General features: G+C 42.5%; 1 protein-coding gene across 2 annotated transcripts in view; it reads left to right on the forward strand.

Moving 5' to 3' along the window:
- The window catches only part of LOC141917640 (NADH dehydrogenase [ubiquinone] iron-sulfur protein 4, mitochondrial-like), a 103,901-nt gene extending 87,229 nt beyond the window's left edge, over positions 1–16,672 (forward strand). The window contains exons 4-6 of one of the 2 annotated variants that reach the window (XM_074810994.1): positions 679–831; positions 11,787–11,860; positions 16,468–16,672. In XM_074810994.1, coding sequence (XP_074667095.1) covers positions 679–831; positions 11,787–11,860; positions 16,468–16,571 — 331 coding nt within the window. In that variant the 3' untranslated portion in view covers positions 16,572–16,672. Of the gene's footprint in view, positions 1–678; positions 832–11,786; positions 12,001–16,467 lie in introns of those variants that run through there. The other variant, XR_012621386.1, reaches the window with a different exon arrangement.
- The last annotated feature ends 326 nt before the right edge of the window (positions 16,673–16,998 follow it).

The raw sequence follows: 16,998 nt of genomic DNA on the forward strand, positions 1-16,998 counted from the left end.
TCTTTTTAAGATATGGTAACCCTTTTCATTGCCCCATTCTGTCTGTTAAGTGTTGTTATTGTTAGTGTTTTGAATTAAACCGATGTCCTTTTTCTTCCCCTAATGAGCCTGTCTCTTACCTGTGATGGTTAATGGATAAGTCACCCCTTCCTGTCCTTATCTCAATTCCTGAGCCTTTTGATTCATTTTCTTCTTCCCAGCACTGGGTGGGGAAGGGGTGAGTGAACAGCTGCATGGTGCTTTGTTGCCAGCTGGGCCTAAACCATGACAGCTGGGGGTGTACAAGAAGTCGGGAGGGGACACAGATGGGACAACTGACCCCAGCTGACCAAAGGGATATTCCATACCATATGATGTTATGCTCAGCAATAAAACTGGGGGGAAGTTGGTGGGGTGGGCACTGCTCGGGGACTGGCTGGGCAATGGTTAGTTGGTGGTGAGCAATTGTTTTCATTTGCAACACTTGTCTTTCTTGGGTTTTATTTCTCTCTCTTTGATATTTTCCTTTTCACTACAAATTATTATTATTTTATTTCAATTATTAAACTGCTTTTATCTCAACCTATGAGTTTTCTCACTTTTACCCTTCCCATTCTCTTCCCCCCATCCTGCTGGGGGGGAGTGAGCGAGTGGCTGTGTGGTACTTAGTTGCTGGCTGGGGCTAAACCATGACACTGATGTTCCAGATGAGCACATCAAAACAACAAAAGTTCACATTTTTGTTCCAACACATAATGCAATGCAAGCAGGAGTTAAAAATACAAACAAATGGAAGATGGAATTTTATAGCAGGGAGCTCTGGGACAACCCTTTAATTACTTGGGCATCTACATGATTAGTTACTGAATTTGGAAATGCTTTTCTTCCATATTTGACTCTTACTAGTCATGTAAATTTTAAGTTTGAAATGTCCTTTCTACCTGTAAATCTATTTGTGTTTTAACAGAGCTTACAGTAAGTGGTTCAGTTTGTTAGTCATATGGTTAATGATCTATTAGGTTTAAAAGCAGATTTTAGAATCATACAGTCATTTAGGTTGGAAAAGACCCTTGTCCTTGAGTCCAACTGTAAACATAACACTACCAAGTCCACCGCTAAACCATGTCCCTAAGCCCCATGTCTACATGTCTTTTAAATACCTCCTGGGATGGTGACTCAACCACTTCCCTGGGAAGCGTGTTCCAGTGCTTGATAACCCTTTCAGTGAAGAAATTTTTCCTAATATCCAATCTAAACCTCCTTTGGCGCAACTTGAGGCCTTTTCCTCTTGTTACTTGGGAAAAGAGACGAACACCCACCTCGCTACAACCTCCTTCCGGGTAGCGGTAGAGAGCAATAAGGTCTCCCCTCAGCCTCCTTTTCTCCAGAATAAACACCCCCAGTTCCCTCAGCTGCTCCTCATAAGACTTGTTCTCTAGACCCTTCACCAGCTTCATTGCCCTCCTTTGGACATGCTCCAGCACCTCAGTTCCTTTCTTGTAGTGAGGGGCCCAAAACTGAACACAGTATTTGAGGTGTGGCCTCACCAATGTCTAGTACAGGGGGACAATCACTTCCCTAGTCCTGCTGGCCAAAGTATTTCTGATACAAGCCAGGATGCTATTGGCCTTCTTGGCCACCTGGGCACAGTGCTGGCTCATATTCAGCCAGCTGTTGACCAACACCCCCAGGTCCTTTTCTGCTGGGCAGCTTTCCAGCCACTCTGCCCTAAGCCTGTAGCATTGCACGGGGTGGTTGTGACCCAGCACTGAGCCTTGTTGAACCTCATACAATTGGCCTTGGCCCATCAATGCAGCCTGTCCAGATCCTTCCATAGACCCTTTCTACCATCAAGCAGATCAACACTCCCGCCCAACTTGGTGTCATCTGAAAACTTACTGAGAGTGCACTCGATCCCCTCATCCAGATCATTGATAAAGATCTTAAACAGAACTGGCCCCAATATTGAGCCCTGGGGAACACCACTTGTGACCGGCCACCAACTAGAGTTAACTCCGTTCACCACAACTCTTTGAGCCCAGCCATCCAGCCAGTTTTTTAACCAGCTGAGTATGCCAGTTCAAGCCATGAGCAGCCAGTTTCTCCAGGAGAATGCTGTGGGAAATGGTGTGAAAGGTGCTACTAAAGTCCAGGTAGACAACATCTGCAGTCTCTCCCTCATCCACAAAGTGGGTCACCTTGTCATAGAAGGAGATCAGATTAGTCAAGCAAGACCTGCCTTTCATAAACCCATGCTGACTGTGCCTGATCACCTCATTGTCTTGTACATGCTGTGTGATGGCACTCAAGATGATCTGGTCCATAATCTTCCCTGGCACCAAGGTCAGACTGACAGGCCTGTAGTTCCCCAGATCCTTTTTATGTCCCTTCTTGTAGATGGGCATCACATTTGCTAACCTTCAGTCAACTGGGACCTCCCTGGTTAGCCAGGACTGCTGATAAATGATGGAAAGTGGCTTGGTGAGCACTTCCGCCAGATCCTTCAGTACCCTTGGGTGGATCCCATCTGGCCCGCTAGACTTGTGTATGTCTAAGTGGTGTAGCAGGTCCCTAACCATTTCCCCTTGGATTATGGGGGCTTCATTCTGCTCCCCGTCCTTGTCTTCCAGCTCAGGGAGCTGGGTATGCTGAGAACAACTAGTCTTACTATTAAAGACTGAGGCAAAGAAGGCGTTAAGTACCTCAGATTTTTTCCTCATCCTTTGTCACTATGTTTCCCCTTGCATCCAATAAAGGATGGAGATTCTCCTTAGCCCTCCTTTTGTTGTGAATGTAACATTGTTTATTGTCTTTTATGGCAGTAGCCAGATTAAGGGCTTTGGCCCTTCTAATTTCCTCCCTACATAACCTCACAACATCCTTGTAGTTTTCCTGAGTTGTCTGCCCGTTCTTCCAAAGGTTATAAACTCCCCTTTTTTTCCTGAGTTCCAGACAAAGCTCTCTGTTCAGCCAGGCCAGTCTTCTTCCCCACCAGGTCATCTTTTGGCACATGGGGACGGCCTGCTTCTTTGCCTTTAAGATTTCCTTCATGAAGAATGTCCAGCCTTCCTGGGCTCCTTTGCCCTTCAGGACTGCCTCCCAAGGCACTCTGTCAACCGGGCCCCTAAACAGGGCAAAGTCTGCCCTCCAGAAGTCCAAGGTAGCAGTTCTGCTGACCCAAGAATCGAAAACTCCATCATTTCATGATCCCATTGCTCAAAACAGCCTCCAATCATCACTTCACCCACAAGTCTGCAAACAACAGGTCCAGTGAGGTGCCTTCCCTAGTTGGCTCACTCACCAACTGTATCTGGAAGTTCTCTTCCACACACTCCAGGAACCTCCTAGACTGTTTCCTCTCCACTGTATTGTATTTCCAGCAGACATCTGGTAGGTTGAAGTCCCCCATGAGAACAAGGACTAGTGATTTTGAGACTTCTCCAAGCTGCTTATAGAATATTTCATCTGCCTCTTCATCCTGGTTGGGTGGTCTATAACAGACTCCCACCATGATATATGCCTTACTGGCCTTTCCCCTGATTCTTACCCATAAACACTTGACCCTACTGTCACCATCATCAAGCTCTAGACAGTCAAAACACTTCCTAACATACAGGGCTACCCGCCACCTCTCCTTCCTAGCCTATCCCTTCTGAAGAGTTTATAGCCATCCATTGCAGCACTCCAGTTGTGTGCGTCATCCCACCATGTTTCCATGATTGCAACTATATCATAGCTTTCCAGCAGCGCAATGGCTTCCAACTCATCCTTTTTGTTGCTCATGCTGTGTGCATTGGTGTAGATGCACTTCAGTTGGGCCATTGATCCTGCCACCTTTTTTGGGGGAGAAGCCCTAATTCCTATGTGACTGTTCTCAGGTGCTTCTGTGGTTTCTAACACATCAACATCCCTTACGTCTTTGCTGCCACGTGGATCTCCATCCCTTACCCCCACTGAGATGGCTAGGGTGCTGCACACCTTAGTACAGAGTACTCAGCACCTTGTGGAGAAGACTGAAGGACCTTGCTAGCACACTTTCCCTCAAACATTGGCGTGCCTCCACCAGGCTTGTCCCTAGCAAGCCTGGTTTTATCCCTTTCCCCCTTCAAATCTAGTTTAAAGCTTTCAATGAGCCCTGCTAACTCTTGTGCAAAGATCCTTTTCCTCCTGTGAGACAGGTGTACCCTGTGTGTTGCCAGCAGGCCTGGTGTCATGTAGACTGACCGATGATCAAAAAAACCCAAATTCTGCTGGTAACACCAGTCACAGAGCCATGTATTGATCAGCTGGGTCTTCCTGTTCCTTTCCTCATCATTCCGTGCAAGTGGAAGGACAGAGGAAAAAAGCACTTGTGTTCCTGATCCTTTAAGCAGTTGTCCCATGGCCCTGAAGTCTTTTTTGATTGCATTTGAACTTCTTATTGCAACTTCATTGCCACCTACATGAAAAATCAAAAATGGATAATAATAATCCAAGGGCCGTACCAGGGCAGGAAGTTTTCTTGTCACATCTTTAATCTGGGTCCCAGGGAGGCAGCAGACTTCCCTAAGAAGTAGGTCAGGTCAGTATATTGGACCTTCCGTTCCCTTCAGCAGGGAGTCTCCTATGACAGTAACTTGCCTTTTATTAATGGAAGTGATTTTGATGCAGGGCATAGGCCGACTTAACCTCGGCAACACCTGCAAACTAGATAGACTATTGTCCTCATCGTTATTTGGTTCCACTTGCAGAACCTCATACCTATTATGCAAGGGCACCTGGGAAGGTGGGGTAGTGTACTGGGTGTGGCTGAGCCGGAATTGGTTTTCCCCTGTAGCAGCCCTCATGGTGCTGTGTTTGATGTTGGGAGCTGGCAGGGTGTTGATAGCACCCTGGTGGTGTGGCTACTGCTGAGTGGTGCTTACACAGCACCAAGGCTCTTTCCGACATTTCCCCCCCTCCCACAGTGGGACGGGGTGGGCAAGATCTTGGGAGGGGACACAACCAGGACAGCTGACCCCAACTGACCAAAGGGATATTCCAGACCATCTGACGGCTGCTCAGTATAAAGCTGGGAGAAAGGAGGAAGGGGGTGGGGTCACCCTTGGTCCTCCGAGGCAACCCCTCCGCGTATGGGAGCCCTGCTTCCTGAGAAGGCCCGACATCGCCTGTTCATGGGAAGTAGAGAATAAATCTGTTTGCTTTTTTTTTGCTTCCGCGTGTTTATATTAAAACTGCTTTTGTTTTACTCACAAGGGTTGGGTTTTTTTTACTTATCTTATTTTCTTTCCCCTCTTTGCCCTGTTGAGAAAAAAAGGGGAAGTGGGGGGAAGTGATAGAGCGACTTGGTGGGTACCTGGCATTTAGCCAAGGTCAAACCACCACAGGTAGTCACGGAGGAGATGTGCCAGCTGCACGGGGCAGGAACTTGTCACCATTCCCCCCCCTATCCCTTAAGTCACAGTGTTCTGCCAGGTGGAGAGAGGATAGGGAATCTTCTGTATTATGTGTCCTGTCTGCCTGATAGGTCTGTCCCAGGGATGGTAGGGTGCGATCCCAGTAGTCTGTCTCCCTCTCAGATTCCCTGATACTCTTCAACCTTCTCACCTCCTCCTGGAGCTCTGCCACTAAGCTGAGGAGTTCCTCTACCTGGGCACACCTCCCACAGGTGTACTCATTACTGGCACCCAGTACTGGCATAAGAGTAGGGCACACCCTGCAGCCTGATACCTGGGTAGCAGCACATTCCCATCAGAGCTCTTTCTGTGAAGTTACATCAGTCGAGGTGGGTGCAGAGTTTAGAGAGGCCATGGCCTTCTCCTCGGTAGATACCATTGCTCCCCGATCGAGCTGGCAGAGTTACAGCACCCTTCCTGTGCAAACTGCCACACCGTGCCCTTGCTGATGTGCAACGCCCTATTTGCCTGCCCTGTTCACAGCACTCCTGGCTGCTAGCACTCCCTAGGGGTTTCACAAGCTCAACAGGAGTGAACAGTGTGCTGCTGCTGTGGCAAAGAAAGCCAACAGGATGCTGGGTTGCATCAACAAGGGCATCACCAGCAGAGATAAAGTCGTCATTATCCCACTCTACTCAGCACTTCTCAGGCCACACCTGGAATACTGTGTTCAGTTTTGGTCCCCACTATACAAAAAAGGTGTGGACAGGCTGGAAGATGGTCCAGAGGAGGGCCAGAAAGATGATCAAAGGACTGGGCAGCCTGCCATGTGAGGAAAGGCTGAGAGAACTGAGTTTGTTCAGCCCTGGGAAGAGAAGGCTTAGGGGAGACCTTATCACCATGTTCCAGTATTTAAAGGGTGGTTACAAGAAGATGGAGACTCCCTTTTTACAAGGAGTCACATAGAAAAGATGAGAGGTAATGGGTGCAAGTTACTCCTGGGGCTATTCCAATTGGATACAAGAGGAAAATTTTTCACAATGAGAACAATCAGCCACTGGAATAATGTCCCCAGGGAAGTGATGGATTCCCCAACATTGGACACTTTTAAGATTCAGCTGGACAGGGTGCTCGGCCATCTTGTCTAGACTGTGCTTTTTGCCAGAAAGGTTGGACCAGATGATCCTTGAGGTCCCTTCCAACCTGGTATTCTTTGATTCTATAATTCTTTTACAGGTGTGGGGGCTTGGCCACTGTTGCTCCTGGCCCCGCCCAGATCTCATCAGCTGCTCTCGCACAAGCTGCAGCCCCTTGGAGGGTCTCCACTCCTCTGAGGTTTCCTCGGTTCAGGAAACCTCCCCTGTACACCACACTAGAGAGCTTTGCTGTGGATCATGCTGGTACTGGGGCTGCTCACCTCAGCGACTGAGCTCACAAAATCATCTGGAAGAGTTTGAAAAAAAGTATTAACAACCAGTAATTTCAACTATTACATTTGTGGTGATGTTATTGTATGGCAGCATCAGGGAAAGAAGGTTATTAGTTACCTGAAGAAGTAAATCCTTCTTCTCAGCTCTCAGTTGCATGTTTTAAATTTGGTTAAACATAAAACTTAGTTAGCTTCTGGAATTTTTTTACAAAGTTTTATAAATATCCTGAAGTTCTGAAATGAGGAGTCATAACTATTTTTTTTTAAATAAGCTGTTTAAAATATTACACCGTTTGTTTCAGTGTTGCTATTATTAGTAGTAAAAAATCTTAAATGTGCCAAAATCCAGAAAAGCACTAATCTTAGCTAACTATGCTATAATTTGGAGATATAAGTATAATTTAGATGCAGCTAATCTTCTATATAAATATACTACTTACATTTTACAGTGTGGTTAGAATTCCTGTAAACTGTGAGGACTATGTGAGCAATTCTCCTGACAATATTGTAATTTTGATTTGAAGCTGTCTTGTTTGAGGCATATTCAGAAAAGTTAATTATTCTACATAAACAAAAATCAACCACTGGATATTATTTTTCAAACTTCAAAAAGGATAGAGTGTGCTTATTGAAAATGTCTAGCTGCAATCACATTAGCACTTATGATCAGAGAACACAAGATTCTGATGAAAAAAACCCTAAAACCTTAAATATGAAATATTTTGAGGAAGCATTTTTTGAGATTTATTCTAAATCCAGTCATAGAATGATGTATTTTTTTCTGAAATGTATCCTGAAATCTTAGTTCAGGATAACTCTGAAATCAAGTCTCTCTGTTATGTTGGTTTCCCATTAAAAAATAGAGGAGGGTCACAACCTGTAATATTTCAGTTGTATTGATATTGCAAAGGAATTAGGGAAGCCAAGCTCAACTATTTTTCGACTAGTAAAATATTGAATAGGAATTAAAATATTAATTGTATTAAAACAGCCTGTTAAAATACCTGTTTTAAATCATTAAGCATATATATAACAATGACCTCATCTTAACCAGGTTCCAGGGTTTTTCACCCTTTCATCTTAAGCATATTTGTTTCAGAGGATAAGACTTCAATGATTTAATACATATATGGCTTGGATGACTTGACTACTGCAAGTAGCTACTACATTTAGCAAGTAATGACCAGGTGGTTTCACAATGGCCTAAATTAATTAAATGGTAGACAGTTGACCAGCAATACACCTTTCTCTCCCGTCTTGTGTGCCCCTCAAAGTGTCTAGTCACTGAAGTGTGGTCTATTTATACCTCTGCACAGATTATAATACTGTAGCAGGTGCAAGTAACACTTGCTTTAGTTCAGGTTGAATTTAACTTTTCTTCTAATCCCCTTTTGCTTTTCAGATGACTTTAACCTCCTCAAACAAATTATTTTCTGGGTGGGATTTTGCATGATCTCAGCCAAAATAATGCCTTTTAACCTTTCTAACAGTTATAATCATTTGTGCTAAATAAACCACCTAGAAAAATGAGCCATGGTATCAATGACTTACCTGTATGTTAAATTGTCCTGGAGTGAGTTTATTGTGGGAATTTAGAATGGAATGGCTGTTTTGAATGAATCCATCTCTGCATGAAGAGATTTTGGGGTAGGGAAAGGGATAATCCCTGTGTAAGCAAGCTCCAGATAGGCCAGAAGTGAGTGCTGTGTTGAGAATTGACACGGCTAGGTCAAGGATTTTGTGAACTAGTTTGTATCTCTTTGTTTTTTAAGAAATTCTTGCAAGAACTATTAGTGGACATTCTGGTAATTTCAAATTACTGTTCAACACCCTAAGAAGAGTTTCTTCTCTTCAGATTTAATTTCTGCAAAGAACATTTCTTAGAAGTTTTCCCATTTACTTTTTAATAATGTAATGGGATTAGTGGATTACGGCCCTTTAGGGGCTATGGATTAGAGCCCTTTTCCTCTGAAATCTCATTTACCTGTATGTCGTTGCTATATTTCTGTCATTTTACAGTCTTGTTCGCTTTTTATTTTGCTATATTTGTTGTCATCTCTTCTTAGATATAGTTTTTTTCAGTGAAAATTAATCAGTTGTAGATCTAAATAAAATGGACCCATGACATTTTTTTTTAATTGGGAGCTTTCATTACAGGATACCTATGGATAGTTCTTGAGTATATCTTTATATTAAAAGCTGTAAACAAAGAAACATGGGAAATGCATAGTTTCCATTGTACAGGATCTCATAAGAGAACACAATCTGGAATCCCAGTTTGTAGTAACTGATAGACAGTTGTCATGGTTTGAGCCCAGAGGGCAACTGAGCACCAGGAAGCTGCTCACTCATGCCTTCCCCCTCAGGAATGAGAAGGAGAAAAATAAAACAAAAGGCTTGGGAATTGAGACTAGGACAGAGAGGGATGACTCACCCATTATGGTCACAGGGAAAAGACAGTCTCCTTAGGGGAAGAAAAAGAACATCAATTTAATTTAAACACCGGCACCAACACCACTTAACTTAGCAATCAAACAGAGTAGGACAGTGAGAAGTATAAGCACATCTTAAAAATGCCTTTCCCCCACCCTTCCCTTCTTCCCGGGCTCAGCTTTGCTCCAGATTTCTCTCCCTCCTCCCCCCCAGAGGTGCAGGGGGTTGCAGTCGGTTCATCACCCGTTGTTTCTGCCGCTCCTTCATCCTCAGGGGGAGGACTCCTCACATTCTTCCCCCGCTCCAGCGTGGGCTCCCTCTCACAGGAGACAATCTTCCACAAACTTTCTCTGACATGAGTCCTTCTCATGGGCTGCAGCTCCTCCCAAACTGCTCCAGCGTGGGTCCCTCCCTCATGTTGCAGTCCTCCTGCTCCGGCGTGGGGTCCTCCATGGGCTGCAGGTGGGCATCTGCTCCAATGGTGACCACCATGGGCTGCAGGGGCACAGCCTGCCCTCTCACCATGGGCTGCAGGGGAGTCTCTGCTCTGGCGCACCTCCCCCCCTTCCTTCTTTCTTCCACTGACCTCAGTGTTTGCAGAGGTATCTCGCTCACAACTCCAACTCCTCCTCCCTTCTTAAATACGTTATTGTAGATGTGCAGCCACCATCACTAATTGGCTCAGCCTTGGCCAGAGGTGGGTCCGACTTGGAGCCCGGGGAGCTTCGAGAAGCTTCTCACAGCGGCCACTGATGTAGCCCCCTCCCCCGCTACCAAAACCCCTGCCACACACACAAACCCAACACAACAGTTTAGAGCATAGGAAATCCTGCAGCACTGTTAATAATAACACTATCAGGACATCATCCTAGCCATTCTGAACTCCAGAGTTTGCTCACAGATTTTCACAAATTTAAACACATGGATAGCTCATTTATGGAAAGAAATCAAAAAGCTGTATTTAAATTGGATGAAAGATGATCCAACATGAAAACAGAGCAAATAATTTCTGCACAATTCTTGTTTCCAAACTGCCTCTGTCCTGGAAGGTTTTCACCAAACTTGCAGTATTGAACAGGCACCAGTCCCTCACTAGATCTCAGACTTAAACTTCTTTGTTTCCCACTTATCAGCACTGAGTAGATTTTTCCAACTCCTATGGTGGAAGAGAAGGACAATAAGCAAAAGCTGTCTCAATGCTGCCATATACTCAAATCGCTTGATTCTCCACTGATCATGCCAAGGACTAATTCTTAGTTCCTAATTCTCATTACTACCTTTATAAGATAAATCTTTAAATGTCTTTAAGAGACTCCATCTTAGTGTCTTGTGAAAGTGTAATTTCTGCCTTTATCCTGGTTTATTTGGTTAGGTTTTTTATTGGGGAATACATTGGATATATAGTGAACTCCATTTTTCCATGTGTACATTGGATAAAATTACATTGTTGTCTTTGCTGGAAGCTATATTCCCCCTCTTCCCCTCCTCCTCCGCCAGTCACAGGCTTTGTCCTTTACTGTAGAGAGTTCAATGTATCTTTGGTTGCTTTTTCTCTTTATTTACCCTTCTAGCTTCAAAGAGAGAACAGTTGAGAGGCAGCTCCTTTAATAGTTTGTTGCAATTTGGTCTTGTCTTCACAGTTGTCTCCCAGGCTCATGTGCAGTGTTGTCTCAGGGAAGCATTATCTAATCATTGTGCTGCTACAAACAGTATTTTATTTCTCTGAAAGTTTTGTAGATTAATTTTTAGAACCCTACTTTTTTTCATCTTTTGTTGTTGTTCTTAAATTGAGCTTTTATAGCAACAAATAAGGGAGTTTGGGTTTTTTACTGAGATTTTAATTTGTTTCATAAAAGCTTTTTGCTTATTTGATTCCTTTCAGAAATGCAGTTGAGGAATAGCTGATCATCTAAAATTATCCTGCTAGTTAGCTAACTGCTAGTTAGCTAGCAGTTTGAGTTTGTGAGCTTTGTTTTCTGTGGTGGCCTGAGATCTGCTTTCTGTACTGGAATAAATTCTGGAGGTCATGATGTAACCTCATCCAAAGCTGAATTCTGAGTTTGTTCATGTACTTTTCAGTCTCTCATTAATTCCTGCTCTGCTCACTTTGATATTCTGCTCTTTTCTGTATAAGATTATTCTTCCCCTAGCTGCTCTACAGACTTCTGGCCTCCTTGAATTGTTCAAAATTACCTTAAGTCTCCCAATCTCCCAAAAAGAGAGGGGCTACACAGCTTTAAAAATTAAAAAATTGTTTCAGAGCACTTGTCTAATCACCTGCTGAGGTTATAATATAATTGTCTAATAAAAAACTTAAAAAATTGATTTCTGCAAGGAGTTGGGAGAGAAGTTCAACAGACTGAAAGACTGAAACAATACTCTGCACAAAGTGTTAATCCTGAAAATAATTAAAAATAAAGGGATTCTGAATGGCTGAAATTTAGAAATGCTGCTTGTGAGGTGTTGTACTACAAAAAGTTATGTAATATAACATTTGGCTAGCATTTGAGATGGTTATAATTATTTTATATTTCAAATATACTTAAAATTTGTCATCTGATTTCTTACAGAGCTGATCCTTCATCCAACATGGTTCTTACTTTCTCTACTAAAGAAGATGCCATTGCCTTTGCTGAAAAAAATGGTATGTATTATACATATTAGGTATAAAGGATTCAGCTTTCTATAGACAATCTTGAGCTCAAAGAAAAAAGTACCTTCCTTCTATCCCACAAAATTTCTAGTGCTCTACTTGAGGAGGAGGAAAATGGGGAGAGGGGGAAAAATTTCTGAGGGTGCTGAAGGCATTGAATCTAGGCCTTCCACTTTCTGGAAAAGTGTTCCAGTCTCTTAGCATTACTTTTGCAAAGTATCTGCATTTTAAATGAGAACTGAGCCTTGCTTAGGTCTTGGATGAAAATATTAATACTTTAAGATAAACTCTGAATCCTGGCTATTATATTAATGAGCTAGTTATGTCATCTCTTTGGACATGCTATATTTTGTCCTTTCAAAATGAAAATTCAAGTAAAATACTTGATTTGTTCAGTGTAGGAAGTTTATGCCTCCACTGAATTAGTAATGAGTCTCCATTGTGCAGGAAAACTACAAAAAAAATTTTACCAACTAAACTAAGGCTGTGACTTAGTATTAATATTTATTAGTTCACTATTCCCTTAGTTTGCACCCATAATTTTACCATAATTGAGATGTACAATACTTTTCTTTGGATACTGGCTTACTCAAATTTTATTTTTATTTAAGGTGGTATAGTTTTATGTGTATGTTATGTGCATAGTATTTTCTGTAGTAGTAACTTCAGTATCAGATATAACTAGAAATATAAATTTTATAATATTTAGTTCTGCTTTTAGAAAGAAATGAGAAACTTAGACACACATTTACAATGGAACTTGTCTTCTAAACTGAGGTATTATTGAAACACGTCTTAAGGCTAGAAACACAATATTCACCTCTCTGTCCTTCCCATATGAACCATCCAAGTTTTCCATAAAAAAATTCTTTAAGAAACGCAGCTTAAGTTTCTGCAAATCCTAGATATGGCAGCTACTTTGATATGATTGGGAAACCTACCAATTCTTTCTCACCTAAGAACTTCAGTAACCTGAGGCAAGCCTGTGCCTTCTGATGTTTTCTAATGTCGAACTAACAGCACTGAATACACTAACAAGAGACATCTCTGTCCAAAATATGACAGCTGAGGATGGTCTGAAGTCAAAACAAGGAGGAAACACTTGTAACTGGATGAAATTACCCTGTAGACCTAAATTCTTTTTTGTCCTGTCCAACATCACTGAGGCAGTTATTTAAAAACAGACAGCTTTAGTAACAAGAATGCAGAGTTTTTCTACTCCACAGTAACCTTTGTTCAGGTGATGAGGGTATTCTTCCAGAGGTGATGAAATCTGCTTTCTATCCACTTGGCTTGTACGGCAGGGTTCTGGGACAAGAATAACTTCCCCCACCATTGTGGTATTTTTATAAAAGTGACCTTTGCTCTCTGTCATGAACAACTGAAGGTGCCTAACTCAAGGAGACTCTTGCAATAGAAAGTTAGATGTAACTAACTTTGTGGATTTTGGATAGCTATGGCATCCCACGTCATTGTGCTGGCAGTTGCGAATCTCTTTTGGAGGCACTCGGCTCCTCTCCATCTAGTGTATAAAAAGATGAAGCAATAAATTGGGTCTGTAGATTCCATTCCAGCAGCCAAGTGCCTCAAAGTTAGGTGTTATAATGCTGAAAGTTGCTATACCAAATTCTGTCTCTGGATCTAGTTCTGGCTGTTTACTCAAGCTTATATTTTTAATCAGAACAGTAGGTGAAAATCAGTGCTCTCACAGATGGAAAGAATATGTTTTTAAAACATCTATTCCAGTATTTCTTATGGAGAATAGTTAACTTGGAAATTCACATTGGTTCAGCCTAATAAACATGAAGAAAATGTTTGTGTAACATTTGTGAATACACAAAATTGAGATACATTGACATGATAAATTGTGTCTCTTATGAAACATGTTTTGATGTGTAGATGTATCTTGAGTGTTTTCTGTGAATATCTTAAATATAAAAATTCAGATATATGTTAAACCTTTTAGGATTTATCAAGTTTTTGTTTTAATACTAAGGAAGAAATGTATTATGTTATTAGTATCAGTTAAAACTGCATACTTACCCACTTCTAGCTTCACCTCAAGTATCTCAACTTTGAGTGAAATGTTGCAGCTAAAGAGACCAAACTTTGAAATACTGAGTGCTGCCCTGGCAACTTTCCAAGCATCTGGAGTCTGCAACTAATTTGCATTTTGATATAAACACTAATGTCTCCACCTCCTCTTTTCTGATATTTTTTACCATTTCTCTTGCTTATCTATAACATAACTTACTTGTCTACTATAACTTCATTCCCTTCTGTTTTACTCCTAATTTTTTATGTTATTTTGAAAATGTTAAGCATTAAACTCCTTTCCAATGTTAAGTTCGGGTTTTTTTTGCTCTTCCTTTCTTTGGTTCTCCCACCCTTCTTTTTTTCTCTAGCTTTCCAAGGTCTCCATTCTCTCCCAACCTTTTTGGATTGATCTTCTGTATACTATTTTTTTCCATGTTACCTTATCTTTATTTGTTTCCTAACTTTTTCATTTCCTCTCCCAGCATACACAGAGCCTTAGTACTTCTGTGATGCTATGGAGTTCTGGAGCCATGAACTTGCGGGACTACATACAGTCAGTGTTCCCAGTTGAGCTTTTCACTGATGACTCGAGTTTTTTGAAGGAGTAATGAAAGTGGAGGTATGCAGTATGGTGAAGTCTCTCAATTGTGAAAACAGGCACATGTCACATCTATGGCATTTCAGTATTCTCTGCTGGCAACTGTCACAAACTGTTCATAAACAAGAAGCTGTTTGTAAAGAGGATGTTTCAAACAACTCGAGTGGGATGCCCTGTGGGGGAGAAGCAGAGCAAGCTCTGCAGAGGTGGGGTGGTGGGCTGTTTCTCTCCCCCTCCCTCCTGTGGTTGCCCAGAGACAGAACTCGCCTAACTGGGCAGGTACAAGCCAGAGAAAATGAGAACCTTCTGGAACAAACTATTGTGCATGTGTAAGAAAGACTATATAAAGGCAACACTCCACATGTGCCTTGGTCGACCCACCACCTACAGACCAAGCTGGCTACTCTGTGACAACGCAGGATCCAAGGGTGGTGATTCCCCTTTTCCTATCCCCTCCTCCTCTCTTTTCTCTTTCCTCTTTTTGCACTCTTTCTTATATGTATTCATGTATATAAGTTTTGTACGAATTGCGATCAGTTGATTGTTGAGGGGTTATTAGGGAAATAGTCTCATTGCCAAAGTGCCTTTATTGGTTCCTGTACCGGGTCTGGCTGAGCCGGAATTGGTTTTCCCCTGTAGCAGCCCCCATGGTGCTGTGTTTGATGTTGGGAGCTGGCAGGGTGTTGATAGCACCCTGGTGGTGTGGCTACTGCTGAGTGGTGCTTACACAGCACCAAGGCTCTTTCCGACATTTTCCCCCCCACAGTGGGATGGGGTGGGCAAGATCTTGGGAGGGGACACAACCAGGACAGCTGACCCCAACTGACCAAAGGGATATTCCAGACCATCTGACGGCTGCTCAGTATAAAGCTGGGAGAAAGGAGGAAGGGGGGGGGGTCACCCTTGGTCCTCCGAGGCAACCCCTCCGCGTATGGGAGCCCTGCTTCCTGAGAAGGCCCGACATCGCCTGTTCATGGGAAGTAGAGAATAAATCTGTTTGCTTTTTTTTGCTTCCACGTGCGGACCTTTGCTTCGCTTTGCTTATATTAAAACTGCTTCTGTTTTACCCACAAGGGTTGTTTGTTTTTTTTCTTTCCTATCTTATTTTCTTCCCCCTCTTTGCCCTGTTGAGAAAAAAAGGGGGAAGGTAGGGAAGTGATAGAGCGACTTAGTGGGTACCTGGCATTTAGCCAAGGTCAAACCACCACAGTTCCCCAGATGGTTATCAGTTGATTGTTGCCAAATTGTTTCCATTCACTCACTGAAGTGGTCAGTTAATAAAGTCAGCAGCACAATTGTTCCTCTGAGTCACTGTTGACTCGACCCATCCTGCAGCTCTGCCAAGCAGAGACCGGCTCTTCCACCATACACAGGCTCTCAGGGAATTCAAAAGATTCACCCCCCCCTCGTAACCCACTGCGGTGGTTTAGTCCCTGCCGGGGTCTGAGACCACGCAGCCGCTGCCCCTCCCCCACAAAGGAAATGAAAGACAAAGCCCTGGGGCTGAGATAAGGAGAGTTTTAATACAACAGAGCAACAGCAACACAACAAACAACAACAATAACAATAACAGTAACAGTGATAACAATGAACAGAGCAAGATATGTACCGATACAGCAGTGAGAGCAGAGAGATGGCATAACACACACGTTCACCGACTCTTCCTCGCTCCCGTGCTTTGGCGCCAGGATGTGATGTCAGCCTGGTATTGAATAACCCGGCTAGAGCTTCCCCCCCACTGCTGGGGAAACTTAACCCTATCCTGGCTAAACCAGGACACCCACCGTATGGGATGAGACACCAACTACAAAGTAATAAACTAGTGGATGCCTATCTGGAGAAAAAAATATTAAAGTTAAAAGGTTTAAGTCGCATTTGCTCTATATTGTATGCAGAGAATATTTAGAATTCTCTATGTTTCTTTTCTCCTCCCACCCCCCACCATTTTGCCTGTAACCACCAGGTTGGAGCTATGACATTGAAGAGAAGAAGATTCCAAAACCTAAATTCAAGTCTTATGATGCAAACTTTTATTGGAACAAAAGAACAAGGGTATCTACAAAATAGGTTGGCATTGGCTGTCTCTGAATAAAGTCAGCTGTGCTGTATTTATAGTCCATGTATAATACATCTCTTAATCTTCTAATAAATTTGACCTTTAAACTACACATGCATTTTGTGATGTCTATTTAAAATGTTTTTGATGTCTTCGATTGAACCTGTTACAAACTTCCCTATATATAGAGGATATTTGGGGTGTTTATACTTCTAAAAAATTGCTGTACTAGAAATCTATCAAAAGGAATGTTTTAAATCAGCTGCAGCTTTAAAGATTATGGTTTATCTTTGATGGTAATTTTATATTCACTGTCTTGTTTAAACTTATCAGCCTTGCATATACAAATTCTCTCAATAAAAGCTGGGTTCTTTTCTTTCTCTTTATATACAAGAGAAGTTTGTCACTTAAAGAGCAAAGTATCATATACAAAACTTA

The sequence above is a fragment of the Strix aluco genome, chromosome W, assembly GCF_031877795.1.
Source record: "Strix aluco isolate bStrAlu1 chromosome W, bStrAlu1.hap1, whole genome shotgun sequence".
In the NCBI taxonomy this organism is placed as follows: Eukaryota; Metazoa; Chordata; class Aves; order Strigiformes; family Strigidae; genus Strix; species Strix aluco.